Source organism: Prionailurus bengalensis, chromosome E3, assembly GCF_016509475.1.
Source record: "Prionailurus bengalensis isolate Pbe53 chromosome E3, Fcat_Pben_1.1_paternal_pri, whole genome shotgun sequence".
NCBI classification, from domain to species: domain Eukaryota; kingdom Metazoa; phylum Chordata; class Mammalia; order Carnivora; family Felidae; genus Prionailurus; species Prionailurus bengalensis.
Genome location: NC_057357.1, coordinates 35,877,592 through 35,894,437, shown reverse-complemented (window position 1 = coordinate 35,894,437; position 16,846 = coordinate 35,877,592). Strand labels below are relative to the sequence as shown.

The 16,846-nt window shown below is 41.8% G+C and overlaps 1 protein-coding gene across 25 annotated transcripts in view; it reads left to right on the top strand.

The window, feature by feature from the left end:
- RBFOX1 (RNA binding fox-1 homolog 1) overlaps nt 1-16,846 on the top strand; it is a 1,791,866-nt gene that overhangs the window by 1,211,073 nt on the left and 563,947 nt on the right. Inside the window, exon 1 of one of the 25 annotated variants that reach the window (XM_043560605.1) lies at nt 15,012-15,203. The exons of the other annotated variants lie outside the window; for them this stretch is intronic. Within the exon in view, the coding sequence (XP_043416540.1) occupies nt 15,186-15,203 (18 nt within the window). The 5' untranslated portion in view covers nt 15,012-15,185. Of the gene's footprint in view, nt 1-15,011; nt 15,204-16,846 lie in introns of those variants that run through there. 25 annotated transcript variants of the gene reach the window in all.

Here is a 16,846-nt window from a genome sequence, read left to right as displayed (position 1 = left end):
TGGGTTGCTCAACTGTTGTCCTGGCATAATTATGAATAGTACTTGCATCCTTCCCAATAAAGACTGCTTTGGACAATAAATTAGGATTACTCAACATTCCATTTGCTCTTCTGGGCCAGAATGACCTTTCAAAGTATAATTAACATCACTCATACTTTTTATTTTGTCACCATGATTGTCGCCTTCATTACACTTACCCACAATCTATGATTATTTACTTGTTTACTTGTTTATGGTCTCTCTCTTCTATGTTCCCACTCCCTTTATATTGTAATCCACTAGAACTGGGACAAGGCTCATCTCATTCGTTGCTCTTTTCTTTAGTGCCTATAACATAGTGGGAACTAAATAAATGTTTGAAAATACTAGAGGAATATTACATTTTTTTAACACAGTGAGAGGAAACAACATATGCACCAAGGGCATAATCTGACCCAAATGATAATCTATATCCCAGACAGCTGTCCTGGAACTAGATGTCAGAATGTACCACGAGAGCCTCTGCTTTTGGCCATAGAACATTGATTTCCTTTGTGTGTGTGTGTGTGTGTGTGTGTGTGTGTGTGTGTGTGTGTGTATTTATTTATTTATCTATTTTTTGAGAGAGAGACAGTAAGAAAATGAGCAGGGGAGGAGCCGAGAGAGAGGAGGAAAGAGGGTCTGAAGCAGGCTATGCACTGATAGCAGAGGGCCCAGTGCAAGGCTCAAACCCACAAACCATGAGATCATGACCTGAGCTGAAGTCAGATGCTTAAACCACTGAGCCACCCAGGTGCCCCCCCCCCTTTTTTTAATGTTTATTTTGTGAAACAGAGAGAGAGAGAGAGTGCGCAGGGGAGGGGCAGAGACAGCGGGGAGAGAGAGAATCCCAAGCAGGCCCTGTGCTGTCAGTGCAGAGTCCAGTGTAGGGTTCATTCCCACCAACTGTGAGATCTTGACCTGAGCTGAAATCAAGAGTCAGATGCTCAACTGACTGAGCCACCCAGGCAGCTCCCTTTTTAAAAAAAATGTTTAAACAGTGATTTCTTCCATAAACAACTTCACAAGTTGAATATATGAAACACAAGTTTTCAGGCATTGGGTACCAGCCAGCATAGAGTTATGGTCCTTGAGAAAATGAGAGGCGTGTGAGATAAAAGTGATTCTTGACACAACTTTATGCCCGGGGGGAAATGCCTCAGCCCTAGCTGCAGGGAATTGAGGACTAAGTGGAGAGCAGAAGTTTCACTGAGCTCAAGAAGCAGAGCAGAGGAATTGAGAATGATAAGGGGTCTGGAATTTGTGGAGCAGGGTGTGGAGAGGGCATCATAGGAGGCAGAAGTCTCCATGTCCTGGTACATGCACGGCCAGGCTGTGTGAGTCTTAGCAGAAAGGAAAGGCTGTGATACTGAGACCCAGATGGAGATACTGGATGTTATGGGCATTCAGTCAAGACCAGAAAGATCACACATTAGGGATAAGGATCATGTCTTAGAGCAGGGGTCAGAAAACTATGCCATTCAGCCCATATCTGACCTGTGGATTGGTTTTGTATAGCCCGTGATCTAAGAATATTTTTCAAATGTTTTTAAAGGGTTAAAAAATAAGTAAAAATATGTGACTGAGATCATACATCAAATCCAAAGCCTAAAATTGTTGTTATCTAGCCCTTTTAAGAAAATGTGGGCCAATCCCTGCCCTATCGTAAAGGCCATGCTTCAGGACTATGGACAAATCCAAGGTAGACAAATCCAAACACAAAAATTAGCTTCATGGGGGTCAAACGCATATGCCAATTGTTTAAAAGCTATTAGAACAAACCTCAATTATCATTTAAAGGAAAAAAAACCATAATTCAGATACACTATAATGTGTCCATTGAAATGTGCATCTCAAAACAAATAAAATAATGCTATACGTTTGTAAAAGAGGAAAAATATGAATAATAACCTAGGGCAGGGAATTCGTTAACTACAGCCGTAGAACAGCCTCAGGTCCTTTTCTAAATAAAGGTTCTTTGGAACACAGCTATTTTACTGGTTTACATAGCACCATGGCTACTTTTCTGCTGCAATGGCCAAGTTGAGTAGTTTCAATAAAGACCAAATAGCCTACAAAGACTGAAATATTTGTTTTCTGGCCCCTTAAGAAAATGCTTTTTGGCCACTTACTAGAAGAAAAAAAAATAGTCACTATAAAGAGCCTAACAAGTGAATCAAATGTTGGAATTATTCGACAACTCATCTTAAAAATATGAGTATCATAAGTGTTGAAGAATTTAAAGAAAAAGCTGGACACAATAAGTTCATAGATGGGAAACCTTAGTGGTGAAGTGAAAGCTATAAGCAGTAACTAAGTTAAGATTCCAGAACTGAGATATATATTATCTGAAATGTAAAGAGGAGATTATAAAATGCTAAATAAAGTTGAAACTTTAACTTGAAAATGGAATAGAACAATAGAACTAAGGAACAGAGAGAAGAAAAAATATTGAAAATGAATTGAACAAAGCCTCAGTAGGAAATATCAAGCTTTTAAATATATATAACTGGAGTACATACATTTGTTATGTATTTGTCAAATACATAATAAATGGGGCAGAAAAATATTTGAAACAGTAATGACTAAACAATTGCCAAATTTGAAGAAAATGTCAACCCATAATCCTGAGAGGATAGGAAAAAATAAGCAGTCTAAACACAAAGAAATAGCATGCTTAGTAGGGATATTATAAAGAAACTACTCAAAACCAACAACACACGGGGGCTTCTGCTTTTGGAAAGAAGATCTCTATTTGTGTGTTGTGCAACATCTCCTCTCTGCACCTGCGTATAGGTGACTAAGACTCATAAAGTCATCCCCCAGGAAAACATTGTACAAACTTCTGCAACTGGAAATGATGAGAGTACGGAAGTTATAAGGAGGACTCCTTGGTAGCAGCATCAGAGGGAAGTCTAAGTATTAAAGGAAAAGAGAGGAAAGAAGCAAAGGGACTCAGCAACATGTAGCAGGAGCATACGGCAAACGGTATGGGAGTCAAGATCTGGTTCCAACATTGTTGGAAGCATGTCATTAATGGGGCGGAAACTTTGGGGTTGATGTCAACACACATAATCTCTTGTTCTGTTGTATACTAGTGATCTTGCCTATATAGGGAATAGTCGTTGGGACTGGCTCAACAGTGGGGACAGCTTCTAACATAACCCCTCTCCTGGACAGACCAACAGTACATGTGCTTCATTACCTGGTAATGACCAAAATCTCTCAATGCTAACAGTTATTCATTTTAGTTGGCACCATTTTATAGAAGTTGTCAATGAGAACTCTAGTAAAGGGTTTTGTGCAGAAAACTTTTGGCAGCTCTGTTGCTTTTGGACAATTCTTTAGTACACATAATGGTTGGAAAACAATAAAACAGTTGCCAATATCTAAAAATCTAGAGGTTTGGGGTGCCTGGGTGGCTCATTCGGTTGAGCGGCCGACTTTGGCTCAGGTCATGATCTCGCGGTCCGTGAGTTCAAGCCCCACGTTGGGCTCTGTGCTGACAGCTCAGAGCCTGGAGCCTGCTTCATATTCTGTGTCTCCCTCTCTCTGACCCTCCCCTGTTCATGCTGTGTCTCTCCCTGTCTCAAAAATAAATAAAACGTCAAAAAAAATCTAGAGGTTTCACTCAAATATCCTTATTTCTGACTTCTCTTTAAAAGACCAAAAATTTCTATAAAACACAAATAAACCTCTGGGGAAATTTTGGACTTGTATTCCTATATGGAAACAATTAGTTAAAGTGAATAACTGTTGGAGTGTGTGGCTGGCTCAACTGGTAGAACATGTGACCCTTGATCTTGGGGTTGTGAGTTCAAGCCCCACACTGGGAGCAGAGATTACTTAAAAATAAAATCTTACAAAAATGATGATGCTTATTTAGATGTTGTGCATACTATAGTTTGCCAGATGCTGTTTCCTTCTTTTTTTTTTTCCTTTGTAGAGAGTTAAGTTTCCCTTAACTTAACATTTTCTTTTCCAGAAAACAAATACTTTTACTCAAGTCTTTATTTAAAATGGAAAAATAAAAGACTGGGAAGAGTCACATGGCCCATAAAAAATAAATAAAGTGGGATATACCACATTTCTTTGTGGAAATGTAGAATATTTTCACATATTTAATATGCAAAACTATGTCACACACTCTCCTAGCTTCGTTCAAATGCATCAAGTATATGACCCCCACCCTGCAAATATTTGAATCTCTTCAAATGCTTGCTGTAGAAGTAACAACCCAGAGAAAGAATAAACACTTCTAAATGCCACGCTCTCGTTGCCAACCCAGATAATCACTTGTAACAGTTTATATATATTATGGGTTCACCACTTTGAATTCCATTCCAATGTCATGGTTGATATGCCTACTCGCACACCTCTTGTGAGCCCTTGGGGATAAGGAAGGAGTTTCTTATACAGCTTTAGTAGTGTCACGTCCTTGAGACCAGAGAACAGGCTGCTGGTTATTGTCTTAAACACTTGCATCCTAACGGTTTTCAAACATGGCATTTCTAGAACTGCTTGGAAGCGTGTACTGTTAGTAGGTGTGGGTAGGCAGGGTGGGTATGTCATCCATCTGATTTCATGGAGCAGAGCCATTTAGTGGGTAAGACCCCAGAGGTTTTCCTTGCACAGACTTCTCTCGATTCACCTGTAATTTTCTGCCCGGAAATCCCTTCAATGCCTGTGGAGATTTACCTCTGGGGGAATTATTTTTCTGAACTAGGAGCATTCTGGTGGCACACGTAGCACGTTAGTGAGGCTTGTCCTTGTCTGTACGGTCCATGAGTGGATGTCTTGGCATTGGAGGGCAAAGGACTGTCAACTCAGGAGCTTCAAAATAATGGGTGATCCCTGGGTTTAACTGACCAAAGTAAATGCCATTTTGCAAACTACAATGAGTTTTACGTGACGAACTTTCCTAAGGAAGCAGAAATGAGAATTTTAGTTTCGTGTGGGCAGCAAAGCCCCACTGCATTTGTTAGCATCAAGGATGCACGATCTCAAACATTAACTAATCTATGAATAACTGCTGTTTGTAACATCATAAACACCAACTAATGGGAAGATGATGCAGTGTAATGCAAATATTTGCAGCCTATCATCATATTAGTACAAGGATCAAATTTGCTACTAAGTTCCTCAGCAAATATTCAGTATCACGTTTGTGTCTTCTTGTTATAATTTGTACAGTATTAGTAGCATCTTACCATATTAGTGGCATTAAGATGTTTTTAAAATTGTATCTCTTGGGCGGATGGAAATGGAATGTTCTGAGGTTGTGCAAGTATTAGTCATATTAAACTTGCCCTGTTAGCAGCTTTTCCTTGAACTGATACTTAAATGAGATTTTAATATAAACAAAATGTACTTTTGAAATGCGCTTTCAGCTACAACCAATTTCTCCCAGTCCATTAGCCGCTTTGCATCCCTTTTATGAAACTTGAGATTGGGCTTTTATTGAGGACCCAAAGTATTTGCTCAACTCATTAGGTCAAGTCGTGAGAGAGTGCACACAAGGGCTGTGGTGTTTCCTGGCTTACTCTGGGTCCCTGGGTTGTAGCATCGCCTCCACCTGTCCTCGTACAGGCATGCCTCTTTGAGATTTCCCTGTCTCCCTTTCTGTGCCACTCGACACTTCTTCCCTTTGACTTGTGCAGGAGGTTGGTGACTGCACTGTCCCCATGCTCTTTGGATTTCAACAGCCAGGGTTTTCTTGCAGAAAAAGGGGGAAGGGTTACTGAACTGTCAAAGCACACAATGTCCACGAGACAGGGTTTTACAGGTTTGTGAATCTAGTTTAGGAACCACCTTAGGAAATGACCTGACCCAGGCATGGCTTGGCTTTGTGAAATGGCTTCTTCTCCTGTTTTTAACCAACCACATGGGCATTCTTGTTAAAGAAGCCTCAGAATCCAGAAAAAAGTTAGTCTATTTGTTTCCTATGGCTGCCTTAACAAAGTACCCAAACTATGTCACTTAAAATAACAGATATTTGTTGTCTCACATTTCCTTAAAAGAATTTTTTTAATGTTTATTTATTTTTGAGAGAGACAGAGAGACAGAGCATGAGCAGGGGAGGGACAGAGACAGAGGGAGACACAGAATCCGAAGCAGGCTCCAGGCTCTGAGCTGAAGCCTGACCTGAGCTGAAGTCGGACGCCTAACCGACTGAGCCACCCAGGCGCCCCTGTTGTCTCACATTTCTGGAGCTAGGAGTCCAAAACCAAGGTATCTGCAGAGCCATGCTCTCTCTGGTGGTGATGGAGGAGAGTCCTCCCTTGCCTCTCCTGGCTTCTAGTGTATGCCTCCGATTTTTGGTGTTCCTTACCTTGTAGATGCAACACTCTGGTTAGATGGCCGTCTTCCCTTTGTGTTTTTTGTTCCACACCATTTTCTCTCTGTATGTCTGTTTCTGTGTCCAAATTTCCCCTTTTTATAAGGACACCAGGCATATTGAATTAGAGTCCACCCTAGTGATTTCATTTTAACTGGATTATCTCTGTAAAAACCTTATTTCCAAATAAGGTCACACTCTGAGATGCTGCGCATTAGGACTTCGACATTCCTTTTTTGGGGGGGCTGGGGGGAGTGCACAGTTCAACCAGTGATAGCTAGAGATTTCCATTCCTGTACACTTATGACACATAGTCCCTAGGTCACAGGGGCCCCTCAGTGTAATTTTCCACCACCTAGGATGCTTAGCTATCATTGGTCCTTAGGGAAGGAGCATGAACCCAGCCCTCGGTGTTCCAGAGAACTCCAGACCACCTCTCAGGCCACAGCATGGAGGCAGCAAGGGATGATCAGAATCCTAAACCTTAACGTAGCTTACTTTGTTTATAGCAAATACATATAGCTATAAAGAAAAGAGTGAGGAGTTATTTATCTGTCCAACATATGTTTACTAAGGATCCATAATGTGTCAGACACTAGAAATATAGAACTTAAATGAGACAGCCTTCTTGTCTTCAAGGAGCACATGGGCTAGAGTGGGATTGTTTTAGTCCATTTGAATAGAAAAAATAATGATTATTTTTGTGTTAACATTAATCCTAATGCATGTGGTCTGCAGAGGCTTACACCGTGCTACACGCATGCTCATGATCTGACTTTCATTATCTCATGAAGTCTCCCCACAGTTTGATGATGTGGGGGTTGTCTTCCCCATCTTATCAGTGATATCCAGCAAGGTTCTCTTGCAGTTGTTGAAGGTCAGATGTAGGATTAAAACCAGATTCGCTGACTCCTCTCCCATCTCTACACCAATCGCTGTGGGCAGGGGCTGTTTGTGTTCACCAGCAAAACTCAGTATCGCCAGTCCACTCCTGCATCTGGCCCAGTCCTGACAGGGACTGTCACTTAGGGTTCTTCAGAGGATCCTTCGTAAGGGAAGACCGATGTGTGCTCCTAGAAGGTGTGCAGGGAGTGCTGGGTGGGCACAATCAGAATAACACACACCTGCTTCATGTGGGAATATCTGCACCCCTGCCTTTCATCATCCAGCACATGCCCCAGGCACAGGAGACATTCAGCAACTCAAAGTCCTTTCTTGTCAAAGTCAAGTTGTAAATTCTTGGAGAATATACAGGAGGTGTCACATCTGTTTCTCTCCCTCTGTATAAAGAAAAATAAAATGCCAGAGTGAATAAGTACCTCATAAAGGCTTTTGCATTATGATAGAGAGAGAACCAAGATGAGAGAGAAAAATAAACATTGCCCAGTGTGGCAGGAGGGAGACTTCTGGGATGCTTGATAGTTTCAAACTCTTGATCTGGGTGGCAGTTATATGGAGGGGTTTGTGGCGTGTGTGAAACTGTATACTTAAGACTAGCACTCTTTATGGAATGGAGTTAGTGTAGTCTGTAGTGGTTGTCAGGGCCTTTCAGGATAGGGCAATGGAGAGTTACCATTTAATGGATACAAATTTTCAGTTTTGTAAGGTGAAAAGTTCCGTGGTTGTATGGCGATGATGTTGGCACAACAGTGTGAATGAACTTAATGCAGCTGAGTTGTACACTTAAAATGGTCAAAAAGGTAAATTTTACATTACATATATTTTACTACAGTTAAAAAATAGTGCGCTTTGCTGTATCAATGCCGTACCTCAATCACAAAGCTAAGATGATGTAAATAAAATGTCCCGTTTCCATTTAATTTGGGGAGCCCCTAGAAAGGTGGCATTGATCGCTGATAATTTCATGCATGCTGGACAGCAACTGAGGAGATCCTCACTGCAGTCTCCTAACAGATTGTCGAACACTGGTATAAATAGATTATTTCCCTCCAGTGCCTTGCCCATCTTCCGGTCGCTTCTTCTGACGCCCAAGTCCTCGTAATGAGTAACCTGTCTTTATCCTGGCAGAACTGCCTTCACTATGATTTCAATGCCAAGGAAATGACTGTTTGTATTGAACAAATTTAACAGAGCTGTAGTCCCCGGGAAATGTGTGTTTTTCTCCTTCATGTTTGTTATAAAGTTTGCAGATTATTGTTGTTCTAGTTACCTAAGCTCTCTGGGCAATTCAGAGATTCCTCAGTGCCTTGCTCTTTCGGCGTCCTCTTACCCAAGTCCACGTTCTCTAGGGGTGCACTCACTACGTGGTTTTGTTCAGCTGCATGTCAACATGTTGGAATTGGCTGCCCCGTGGACCATTGGTGTTAGGGTATGCGTCGCATCACTCATCAAACGACACCCTGTGGTTCGCCCCTCCCCATCACCACCTGCTCCAGCCCACCACTGCTTACTGTCCAGAGGGCTGCAAATAACTCCTGACTGGCCTTCTCCCTCTCACTTTGCCCCACGGCTGCCAATCCGTTGTGAGCATCGAGGGGGACTTTGGGTAGAAGTCATTTTCTAGCTGAATTGCCTCGGTGGCTTCTTCTTGGTCTTGGCACCAAACCCAAACTCCACCCCATGATGACTAAGGCTCTGCATTAGACTGGTCCTCACCTTGCCAGTCTCTGGCTCCAGTACACTGGCCTTATTCGGAGACAGAACATGGGTACAAATTCCACTCTGTCACCACAGTTTGTATCCTAAGCCTTGGCCCGTGTAACTGTGGCTGTTTCTCATGGGGAAACCAAAGGCAGATGTGCTTGGCTTTAGAGAAATTAATTTCCAAGGCCGGAAAAATAATAGCACTCATTCCTCACTAATTACGAGAAGTAGCAACACTTTTTATATGGAGGGCAATACAAATGTACTTATTAATTAATTTGTTCCTTGAGTCAGTACATATTGGGCCCTTTAGTACACCCTGTTCCATATCTCCAGTGAGGAGTTGGGTAATTACGTGATGGTTTTATTATGGTTCATACTTCATAATAATTATATATGTTAAATATTTTATAATAAATATTTTTTAAAAAGCATACCTATGATCTTGGCCTCATTAGCATGGATGATTTTAGCAGTACCTGCCTGGAGATTCTAGGGATCTAAGGGACTGCCCTTACTGATTAACTAACAAACATCTAGTCCTCTTTCTGCCGAGGTCAGCCCTTTTAGTGGCCTAAAATATTCCTTGAAGGCACTAGAGTTTGGGATAATGTAGTAGAACTTGCTGGAACTTCCTCTGAAGGGGAAGAATCTTCTTTTGCCTCAGTGGCCAGAGGGATCAAGATGCAGACAACCATATGTTTTTAAGGGGAATGATCGGATTCTTCCCATGCTGCTGGTGCTTGGTTAACAGTGGTGGCAGTGATATGTCTCTGTGGGATGACGCAGATCCTTTCTGGAAGCCATCCACTGGTGTCCAAATGCTCTGTGGACTTTCTTAGTGGAATGTTGGCCTATGGAAGGCCACTGTAGCTACTACAAAACTGAAAACTTCTGCCTGAAAATTGATCTACCTACTCAGGTCTTGCAGAAAATAGTGTCAAACGAGGGCACCGTAAAACCATATTAAATCAAGGTCCCAGCAGTGATTACATTGGGTTTCTCAAGTCATTTTTCACATTCGGTTTAGTGTTTAGCAACTCAGCTTTTTAATGAAGACTTTCTTTCATAAAATTGAAAGTCCAATGCTGATTGCGCTATATCATCTAATACATCACAGTGCTATTTGATTTCTGTAGCAGATTAGAAGCCACTTACATACACAGATAGGTCACCAGCAGCTTAGTAACTGTTGGTTGTAGGCCATTACTTTGCAATAGATTAATTTTGATGTTGAGCTGATAATTGATAACTGGATTGATTATTTAAAAATAGTCCCTATTGGAGCATGAGAGTGAGAAGCTTTAAATGCATCCACTGTGAACATAGCTCCTGGCTTACCAGCTAGGCTGCAAATGGGGGAAAATTGGTTTCGAATTGAATATTTGAGTGTGTTTACTTTGTTATTAAAATTATTTAAAATGGAAGTTTTGGGGGTGGCAGTAAATAGGAAATGTCAGTCTTCTTATTTCAAGGAACAAGCTTTGAAGAATTGATTGAATAATCAATTTGGTTATGAGCAGAATTTCAAACATAGAAATAATTTGCTGACACCCCCCGAGGGGGCAGCCCCACCGAATGTTCCATTCTGTCTGTTTAACCTCCGGATTCTAGAGTGGAGGAATCGTAACACCTCCCAAACTTGATTTATGGGAAACAGCTGTCTCCCACATGTGTCACAGTGATAAAATGTTTCACCATCTTGGGTGAATCTCATTCCTTGTGGAGGGGCCACATGTTCAAGCAGGTGGAAAAATGAGGGGGTACAAGCTGAGAAGAGGATGAAGAACACAATCTTGGAGTGCTCTATGCTTTCAGGAGCTGATGATTAAATGTAAAAAATCCCAGGACATAATAGGGACCAATCCCTAGATCTGTTATGGGCTACCAAGTCTAGACTCTACATGTACTCTCCATGGGTCAGATATATGCCTTTGTGTGCTTTCTTAGAACTTGTATGATAAGTCAGTTCATTGAACTCAGATATGCAGTAAATAATTTACTTCATTGTTTATTTTGAGTCAACTTCATTTTGTATCTAGTCTCCTATCCCACCCATCAAGCAAAGCATTCCTTTCAGCTGTCTCACATTCATCGCTTTTCCTAGGCATGTGCAAGGGTCTGGGAGGTACGGCTGACAATCCCAAGAAGACATTGTGGATGGGTCATGGATCACCATCAGTTGTAGTGGTTACTATGACAACACCAGGTATCAGATGCCCATGGTTTCTTTTGGCCTGGTGGTTCAGTTACTTGTCTATCCCCCTTATGAACCATGTCTCTTTAGTGGAGCTGGAAACCCTGGCCCTTAGCATCCCGCCTGCTTAGGAGCAATGTACATTTACCTCCTTCTCAGGATGCAGAGGTATTTGCTTCATTCGCCATTTTGGGGGCTCTTCCTCCCCACCAGGTTATCTCTTAAAGGTACTCTTCTTTCTCTCACTCACCTTTCAGGTCACCTGCTCTAATCTCTCCCATGGACTTCTGATCCTAAGGTCATTCAGATACCTACAAAACTTAGGCACGTGAGTGAATGAGGCAGACCTGGTATAATGCAATCAAGACAAGTGGGGACTATGTGAACAAGAAAGCATAACTCAAATTTAAAGATGTTTAGATACAGATGAATAAAACAAAACAGTATACTGGCCAAATGTATCACTTCTATATTACTTGACTTAGACTTAGGTAAAGGAAAGAAGAAAAAACATTAATTTGATATGTTTCTATTGCCTTATGCCACAAAAGAGAGTTAAGGGCAGTGATAGTGGAGGGAAGAAAGGAAAAATATGGAAGGAAAAATATATGAATATTTGAACAAATTATCTTGCTATGCACACCTTGAAGAAGAAAAAGAAAGTGTTAATTTGCACAAATCAAGTAACTTCCAACTTAAAGAGACTCATTGTTTCCTTTAGTTGATCTCATTGGATCTACCTACATGAACTAGAGTGTTCATATGAGAAGGTGAAGGGATTTTGGAGGTGATGATACAGTTCTGCAAGTTGAAGTTCAAGGACTAGACCCTACCTGGTCTCCAGAGCTCACTTGCCCTAAGTGAAAATAAGTTTCTACCCAATGTAGGATCCATAGATGCACTGTAACTCTCATTGTGGAAAATGTGCATAGAGTGAATATAAAATACATACATACCACACTGTATTCCCCCCTTTCTCCTTCTCCCTCCCTCTTATGCTCTTTGTTCTTTCTTTCCCTTAATTTCTTTCTTTCTTTCTTTCTTTCTTCCTTTCTATCTATCTATCTATCTATCTATCTATCTATCTATCTATCTCTTTTCCTAATAATATACCAATATCTTAGTTCAGGTTAGGAAACATTGAAGATAAGTATTAGATTTTATGGTAAACATTCTGTATGAACTCCATGTCTGAAATGTGGTGTGTGTGTGTGTGTGTGTGTGTGTGTGTGTGTGTGTGTTCTTACATCAGAGCAAGTGGCATTTACAAACTTAAATGTGTACAAGGTCCAGGCCCAGAGCACAAATTAGCAAATCCACTTGCCCAGTAACATCTGATCTCAGGGATGATTGGGGGTGGGGGCACACTGTGCAGAACTTATCATGAGCCCATTATCATCTCTGTGAAAATGTCACTTACACATTGCTGGATCATATCTAATATTTCCCCCCAAAATGGGGGAAATTTAAAGGAAAGGAAAGGAAAACCTGGAAAGGAAATTTAAAGGAAAGGAAAGAAAACCTGGAAAGGAAAAACTTCCAGGTTTTCATTAGAAATCTCCCGGTTTTTAAATGTTGGCAAATGTTTACAGCAAATATGACAAAAAATGTATGGGCCCAACGAAATGACTCTTCAGGCTATTTGCTGCCCACAGATTTGAAACATCTGTATCGTGCTTTCACCACCACTGCATTCCAAGTACATACACAGAGATTGATACAGAGCAGGTGCTCAGGAGAAGATCTGTGGAATCAATAAATGAGTACATGCATGTAAATATTTAAAGATATTTTCCCCCCAAGCATTCCTGTCAGGAAGGGCGCATTTTGTCCTCTGTGCAAATCTAGAATTAGTGGAGATCATGCATAGAGGTGATATTCAGTATCAAAAATAATAAGGAAGATGGGTTCCCCATTTTTCTTAAGTGTAATGACAAAATGTGTGTAGTGCTTCTTCCAAGAAGGGTGACCAACCCTTCTGGTTTGCCTGGGGCTGCCCTGTTTTTAGCACTGAGAGTCCTACATCTCAGGAAATCCCTGGGCCTCTGTCAAACCAGAAGAGTTGACTCTTCATTCCAATGGAGATGTATCAGCTGGTGGCTGTGTGGCTATTTTCTTGCCCCTTGGAGGTAGCCAGCTCCGAGGACCTCTCCATCATTGTTGGTTTAATGGCATGGCTCGGTGTTGCTCTTCTCCAAACTGCTTGGCCATTATGCATCTTGATTCGACTACCTATGGGCGATTTTAACAGGTGCCTTGCCACCTGCCCAGCGCTGCAGATGATTCCACAATTTAGCTAATGCATTTTAATTATTTAGGTGACATTGTGCCTTCTGCAGTTGTAGAAATCAACTAGGGGCTCAGTTAGGCAGTTTCTCTGTGTGATGTGTAAATATGTAACTACCGGTCAAAACTCAGGGTCCAGCAAGAGATCATTTTTCCCCTTCTCCCCTAAAGTATGAGATGTAGTTTAATATTAATTCCTCCTTTATCCATATATCAATAATTGAGCACTGCATCAATTAATATGCCGGGCAAATTGCATTCCCCATCCTCTTGCTCATGATGTATTTCAGTAATGGAGATAATTTTCAAGATAAAGTATACAATTTAAAATGGATTAAAAAGAACAACTAATAAAGGAGAATTGATTCAGGGAAGAAAAAAAATTTGGATAATTTCAGGAAATCTTAGCTGTGGATTTTTTTGTTTGTTTTTGTAGGAAGAGCCTGTCGAAATGATCAAGTTTTATGCACACTGCAAAATTTCCCAGGTCTGCAATAGGAAAGGATCATGGAGAAGGAAGAAGAAACACACACACACACACACACACACACACACACACTCTACACCTACCAAAATCTGGTCTCCTAATGAGGGCATATGTATATAATCTCCATCTGTAGGTTAGGAAGGCTAAACATTTGTGTTAGCAAGTCTTCTTGAGGCATTCTGTTCCCTGGGTTTCGTTGGTGGGGTTTGTTTGGTTTTTGATTTGCCAAATTGGCACAGAAGCCCCCAGCGGCCCTTCCCCAGTGCCCCCTTCGCTCCCGGGTCCCGGTGCACACCCTGGCTGAGAGCCTGCTCCTGCTGGGGGAGGTGGCCGCCCCCGCACAGCCATGGGCAGCAGCAGCTGCAGCACAGGCAGCAGGCAGCCTGCGAGCCCGCAATGACACGGCGGAGTCGGTAGATGGCTGTAGACAAGTGTGCTGAGCCGTGCGGTATAAAGAGCAATGAGTCTGGGGAGGCCTTGACCAGACTGGATGCTGCTTTTATCTGAAGTACATTTAAAGAGATAAAGGGGAAGCCGGTTGCTGCACATGTTCTTTTCACTGCGGCTGGAGCTTTACTCTGAGTTAAAAAAAAAAAAAATTCTCAGATGCTGGCCTCCCAGAGTCACCGGCTCTGTGCAGATGCGCTTGCCTCAAGAGGATCGGCCCGCTTTCCTGTAAATTCCACCAGTGGGGACTTCTGCGAACCTCCCACCAGCCTTCAGGAAATGGTGTAGTGCACGTCTGTTTATGATTACACCATCGCTATTATTATTAATACCACCACTACCACCACGGTCTCTTTTCGCCACTGTTGCTGTCTGCCTAAAGTGTCCGGATTTGCTCATTAAGCAGCCACACCAAGAATTTGTTACCTAAGCAGCCTAGACAGGAAAGAGAGGAAAGGCAAGAGTTAGGAAGGAAAAGGGGAGAGAGGGAGAGAGAGAGAGAGAGAGAGAGAGAGGAAGAGAGAGAGAGAGAGAGAGAGAGAGAGAGAGAGAGAGAGACTGAGAGAGAGGGAGAGAGAGAGAGGCAGCCTGAAGCAAGTCACATCACACAGTGCCACTGAAGGATGCTATCCTCATAAACTCATAAACAAGCATACCAAACCTTGTGTAAGGAAAGAAGAGGGGCTCTGAGGACTTGACAGGAAAAAGGCAAGATTTTCTACCCACTGGTTTCAGTTTTTCTTCCAGATACTCTTGGTGAAGTAAGGAGACTTCTGTTTGCTGACAGAGAGCCCTTGATTTCTTTCAAGATGATGATGTATTTGTGGGTAGGTAGTCTCTCTCTCTCTCTCTCTCTCTCTCTCTGTCCTCTCTCTCTCTTTCTCTCTGCCCACCCCCCTCTCTCTTTTCTCTCTTTCTCTCTGATTAATAAATTGACTTCGGGGATAAAGATTGCAGCCCAGAGTAATCGCATTTGGTGTAAGGTGATTATGCTTGTGGCAAAATAATCTTGCACAGCCCCACTACATGTGCTTGTATTTCCAGTGGGAGTTTAGGCAAGACCTGGTTCATTAGCGTTAAGCTGCGATTTTATTTTCAGTTGCAAAAAGGAAACAAAAAAAATGTGTGTGGGAATGCATGGCTTTCTCTTTTCTTAAAACACTGTGATGGTGAATTTAGGGGGGGGGGGGAAAGAAGAAAAGAAAGAAAGAAAAGGTCTGAAAAAGCCGGTTCAGGCATGAAGCAAATTCAGCATCACTTGTAGCTGTGTGGGATTTTGTTTAATTACTACGAACGAACTGTTGTGAGTGGTGGTGGTTTTTGTTTGTTTGTTTCATTTTGTTCTGTCTTGTTTTCTCTCACAAGTGACTACTTATTTGTCATTTTGGGCTTAGTGTTGTATTTGCCTTAACCAGGTGTGTATTTGTATGCGTGTATTTTACAAGATGGGTGTAAAAAAAAAAAAAGGTGGCTTTCCCTGTACTTGCTGGGGCTTCCTGAAAGGTATATTGTCACTGTTCATGTGATTGTTTGTTTTAGGAGATGTCATTAACGTACAAACATTGAAGTGGGAACCTGTAGTTACGAATTACAGTATTTACTGTTGAGGCAATTTGAAAAACAATAGCCATCTAGCAGGAAAGGCTTAGAAAAATTCCTTAATCATGTTTCGGGAACAAATAGATGTCCTGGGTCAGTTTGGCCCCTGAAGGACTTGTGTGCCGTTATCAGCCGAGTAACCAAGACTCAGCTGTGTGATTTCCTGTGCAATACGGGTGTTCCCTCTTCCAAGGGAGGGAGGCATGTACCACGTCAAACTCTGTCCTTTCCATCAGCATCATCATCATTGTTGGCTTCCGTTGTTCAGCGTACTTAGAGGAACCTCTTTTTATTCTCCTCCCCCCAGTTACTTTTCTAGCTCAACTCAGATGCAAGAACTTGCCTTTGCTGGAAGGAGGAAAAGCCTCTTTGTCGACTTCTTTGTTAATCAAGTCGTTCTGTGACCTCTGCTAGTGTCTCAGCCTGCCTCCCCCTCCGTGAGCTTTGTGATGTAGACTTTTTTTTTCTTTTCCCTCTTCTTTCCTAGTGGACATTTTCCTTTGTAGTGACTTTAGCTTCATTTCCACCTGGCTTATTTTTGCACAGTGCAACACAATGGCTTCTGCCAGGTGGGGACAGACTGTCTCTAGTATTACTTTGTTTTCATTTTAGGGCAAGTTTCCTCTTCAAACTTGCCCATCACGAGAGACGCGTTCAGAAATACAAAGCTACTAATACTAAGTAGCATACGCTTAGCATGAACATAACTGAGATAGTTTTACCTGAAGACACCAAATTCTTATACCTTTTAATTTTGACGGCCCAGGTTGAAAAGATTAAAATTTTGAATGTTTACAAATGTTGATTTTTTTAAGCACTAAGAAAATTTGTCACAAGAGATCGTAGCATCAGTGGTTAAGGAAATTAGTAT